The sequence below is a fragment of the Mercenaria mercenaria genome, chromosome 12 (genome assembly GCF_021730395.1).
Source record: "Mercenaria mercenaria strain notata chromosome 12, MADL_Memer_1, whole genome shotgun sequence".
NCBI classification, from domain to species: Eukaryota; Metazoa; Mollusca; class Bivalvia; order Venerida; family Veneridae; genus Mercenaria; species Mercenaria mercenaria.
This window is the reverse complement of record NC_069372.1, coordinates 42,631,756-42,636,637: the sequence shown is the minus strand read 5'-3', so window position 1 is coordinate 42,636,637 and position 4,882 is coordinate 42,631,756. Positions and strand designations below refer to the sequence as shown.

The following is a 4,882-nucleotide window of genomic DNA, read 5'->3' as shown; positions in this document are numbered from 1 at the left end:
ATGGCAGTCATTTTACTTGAAAAATAAAAAATTTCGCGCGATTATCATTTGGTGGAACATTTATTTTCACTTCCAGATAAAAACAATCCGTTTCTGTCTGACACTTTATACGACAGTTTCGTTTTAATTATAAATATAAAATGGTACTAGTAAGATGGAAAATTCTTTTGAAATATCAGACAATTTCAAATCAAAATATCATGATGCGATATGTTTCCTGTTAGCCGTATGGGATAACTCCATTCTTTACATGCACGGACCCAGAGTCTGGCAGAGGGACATTGTGGTTTAATCCCCCTTTAATTCTTACATTTTACAAAGAAAATCGGTCTTGAAATTCGGAGTGACCCCCACCCCCACCCCACTGAAATGGGTGACCCCTCCCCCCTATTTAAAGTTGGTGTCCTCCTAACTGAAATTGCTGGATCTGCACATGCTTTACTTATAAAAATAGTATATTCAAACAAATATATGTATATGCCCACATATATCTTATTTCGTGCGACAATTTCCGAATCCATCTAACATTTCTTGACTGTTTCGCTAGACATGTGATCACTTTGCTCGATCATAATGTGCTATCTGAGAGTTTGGCACTATACAGAGTCATGTAGAGTGTCACGATGCCAAAACGCATGATATCACGAGGGTATCTTACATATGTTTCAATTCGCTTGTTAAATGTTTTCATAACTTGTGTATATTGGCTCATGTTATCAACATAGGTTAGATTTTCATCAGGTACATTGTTTATGAGTTTTTTACAAGTAAAACGCGTCTTTTAAGGAATTCGATGTACCAAGTACCAATTCAAAGTGAAAAAAAAAAACACTATGAAATACTAGTCAACAGCATGACGGATGAATCTGTCATTTATATTTTATGGTCATGCCTTTTGTGTTTGCTTTATCGCATATATTTAACTTAATTTCACAGTATTTGGACAAATGCATTTGTAATAGTTGGTGTTTCATGTATTTGTTTGAAAAATATTAATTGCATCATCTTTAAAGAACACCGTCAACAATAAAATACGTTGAAATGATTATCATTTTTATTTCCTCTCATGTATGATTTACAATCGTACATTGTATACTGACATCATTTTATATAAAATCTAAATGTTTGGAGTAACACCAATGAGTTTTTACATTGTTCACATTGTTTCACTTTTTTTTTCGTAATCGCACTAGTATCCATGCAATAATTATATTAATTGAAATGTTTTTATTTAATTTTCATTTTTAAAACCTCTTGTAATAGCCCCGCCCTTTTGAACAATTGATATTAAATGCACGAAAAAAAAACTATCATAATTATGGAGAAATTGAATGGGCGGATTAAATAATGTAAGGTTCATTCTAAGGTTTGAAATCTCAAGGAATTTTAATCGAACTTCAACTTTATACGTTAACTTCGCAAGAGACGTTGAAGGGGAAGGCGAAGGTTGAAATCTCAAACTCTCTAATGATTGGTTACATCACCCTTAAATATATTAGTCTGGCTTTTTTTATAAAGATTTAAGTAATTTATGAAGATGATACACTTTTATGCACATTACAAATTCAGTTACTGCCATGATTACCTCTAGGCTGCGTTTATAAAAAGTACAAATGGAAATGTAATTTTAATCAGATATATCAAAAATAATTACTTTGTCAGAATTATAACATGTTACGATTAAACAATTCCTTTTGTCGCCATATTGCAACGCAAGTGGACTCCAAAGACCTGTGTCTTGGGCTACCAACTCTCCGAGGCATTTCCCATTCTTATCAAACATCACAATATTGTTTGAACCGTATCCAGACAGGAATACGGTTCCATCACTAGATACACATACACCATTTGAGTTGACAAGCATTTTGTCCCGCAGTTCTCTTTGTACAGTACCATCTTTTCCCAGACAGACGGCGCCATCACTATCGTCTGTTACGATAACAGTTTCTCCACTGATTGCCAAATGCTGTGTATACGATTTAAAAATCTCCCGGTCATTGATATCTCGGATGATAGTTTTCAGCAGTGTACCGGATGTTCCGTAGACATTGATACCACCTCCGGAAGATATCCAAAGCTCTCCTGCATAGGAAGCCATTCCAAAAAAGAGTCCACCTTCTACAGATATTTCTCTTAGCTTAGAAAATGAACTGCCGACTGATATAAACTGAACCTTGCTGCGGCCCATTTTCACAGCAACTTCATTCTGACCAGTACAACAGATACCACAGGAATAGTCACCTAGGTCACAGTGATCCTTGATGTTGTACTTCATATCAAGCCTCTTAATCTTCCTATTATCGCTGTCAGCCAGTATGATCGTACCGTCCTGTAGCTGACATACATCAATTATATAACACGCTCTACGGTCGTTTTGCATTTTGATATTTATCTCCTTCTTTGATTTCACCTTATATATTCTTTGGGCAGTTTGACGTTCATTTTCTGTAACTGTATTCACACGTCCTAAAGATGTTGCTGTCATAATGGAGGTCTTCAAATCTGTATTTTCTGTAAAACATAAAGCTTTACTACCTGTCGCCTCGCGTTCTTCAACTAATTTTACTGCATCATTTACAGTCTGTTGTATCAGTTTCATCTGAACAAACTGTTGTCCTGCTTCCATACTGGAAAATATCTGCAACTGACTATTTGCATTCTCTATTTCCTTTTTCGTATTTGCCGTCTTGTTGATATTATACTTCAGGTCTTCTTTCTCCGAAGTATAGTCCTTGTCAAGAGTACTGATTGCTTCATGTTTTAATTTCCGGATGTGTTCTATCAAGTTCCTCTCAATTTCCTCGATTTTGGCAAGTACATTGTCCCTTTGCTTTTCAAGGCTAACGATGTTTTTCTGTGTTTTCCTATCAATGGCAATAAGACGCTCTTGAATGTTTCTCGTCTGATCCTGTAAACGTTGTACCTCGCTTTGATGAACGAGAAATTTGTGTTCGTCTTCTATTTCACTAACGTCATTGCATGACCTTAAAAACAGATAAAACCAGGCACCTTATATTTACTGCATGCTGGCAAAGAAAAGAAAGGCCAGATTAAGTAACCCGGAAATAAAGGACATATATCGAAATCGGACATTTGTGCCCCCTCCACAAACAAATTTACAACAAATGGAAATGGGTGGTGTTGGTAGGGCAAATATTCTATGTATTATTTCAGCTTGTGGGGTGGGGGTGGGGATTGCGGGCAAATGACCTGCAGTCAGTTTCAATGCTAAATTCAAATTGATCTTTTTTTAATATCAGAGGTTTTAGCTTTTATTCACCGAAATCTAAGGGATTTGGTTTTTCCGCCTTGATCAAATACTGTAGGGAGGAAATGATTGTAGATTGTACCTGAACCTATGTTAGTCTTATATGTATTTTAAAAGTACTAAACATGTTAAAATCTTAACACTTATACTATTGCTTATTTTAATTTAAGATACCTTTTTAAAAATATTCATAAAGGTAAATATACAATCATATATTTTAAATAAATAAATATTTCATCCTGAATTTGTTACGATGTTACATTGTATTTATGAAATCATTCATTATAAAAACAAAACAATATTTGATATGCGGCCACATCACAAGAGTAAACAAAACAGAAGTTTTACCTATGTTCCTTTGCTATGCACTTCAAACAATAGACCATATCATGGGTTCCACAGTACATCTCAATGTCTCTGTTTGGATGGTAACGACATTTTGTAGCTATGCTAACCATATTCCCTTGTTTTGTGGCATCTGTGTCTATTAGCTTATGTGAAATAAAAGCTTTTCTCCGGCCATGCTGGTTGGTACATTTTGTACACAGATACTCCTCACATTCTGGACAGTACTTGACAGCTTCTTCCCTTATATGGTATTCATCACACTGGGTACATGTGTACTCAAAGTCCGCATCCGAACCGTTCTTGATTGATGTGGAGAATCTTCCCGCAGCCATTTTACTGCTATGTAAAATTTGTTTTATTTTTAGTATTGAGACGGTCGATATTTTAATAAGATATTCAACTTCATATCTTTATCTGTCTTTACCATAGTTATACATGTTTGTAAATTTGAATCAATATCTTTATCAAAATGATAACACGTCAAGTCCTCACGAACGGTTCAACTCACAATAACAAAAGATACATGAGTACCATCAATGTCTTATTTCTACTATTCCGTTTTGTACTTTATTTCCATTTGAGAATGTGTGTTTAAATGGAATAAATTGGAAATCGGATCATTTAATATAAAAACACACTAGGTTTTGAAAGATATATGCTTATTTAATTTCACTTTTCACGAGTCAATAGATCTACCCCATAATTCACACAAATAGTTTTGATCAAATCTATCAGAATCTAGATTATGATTTGCTTAAACACAAACTGTAAATACGACCAAATTCACTAATTTTAAAACAACTTCAGTTATTTCCAATAGTTATATACAAAAGCTAACTTACCGATATCTATTAGAGAAACTTTCTTTCCCAAATTACATTATTCGACATCTTTTTAAACATTTTTCAGTCCCCTATCAACAAAAAAATGATATGTTTCGTTTTCGAGGAATTTTGATATAGGTTAAACTTCCTTGTTCCTTTTTTAATGTGTAAAGGGAGAGAAGTAACTGAAGATTTCTGATTCATGCTATCTACAGTTATATCTCGTTTGATAGTTATCCTCAATTGGTCTTACTTTAACTAGTAGTAAAACCAAAAGGCAAAGAATTGAAAACATAATCATGGTTAACCATGAAAAACCTAAATAAGTGCGGTGTTCTGGAATAATATCAATGTGATTTTGGCACCGTTGAATGTCACACCACTGTTAAATGTCGGAACCACCTTTAGATGTCGCGAGGTTAACGTGATATGTCGCAGCAAC

General features: G+C 34.4%; 1 protein-coding gene across 2 annotated transcripts; it reads right to left on the bottom strand.

Moving 5' to 3' along the window:
- Positions 1-438: 438 nt before the first annotated feature.
- On the bottom strand, positions 439-4,606 carry LOC128547354 (uncharacterized). 2 transcript variants are annotated; one of them, XM_053519867.1, is made up of 3 exons: positions 4,459-4,556; positions 3,617-3,952; positions 439-2,984 (listed from the first exon to the last, which is right to left on the bottom strand). In XM_053519867.1, the coding sequence occupies exons 2-3, from the start codon at positions 3,946-3,948 to the stop codon at positions 1,628-1,630; spliced, it is 1,689 nt and encodes a 562-aa protein (XP_053375842.1). In that variant the 5' UTR covers positions 3,949-3,952; positions 4,459-4,556; the 3' UTR covers positions 439-1,627. The 2 variants fall into 2 exon arrangements, with proteins under 2 accessions (XP_053375842.1, XP_053375841.1); XM_053519866.1 differs by having other exon boundaries at positions 440-2,984; positions 3,617-3,955; positions 4,459-4,606.
- Positions 4,607-4,882: the final 276 nt, after the last annotated feature.

Coding starts and splice junctions, on each gene's coding strand:
- LOC128547354 (XM_053519866.1), bottom strand. CDS start 3,948: ATGGCTGCGGGAAGATTCTCCACATCAATCAAGAACGGTTCGGATGCG. Junction 2,985..3,616: donor TGCATAGCAAAGGAACATAG/GTAAAACTTCTG, acceptor TCTGTTTTTAAG/GTCATGCAATGACGTTAGTG.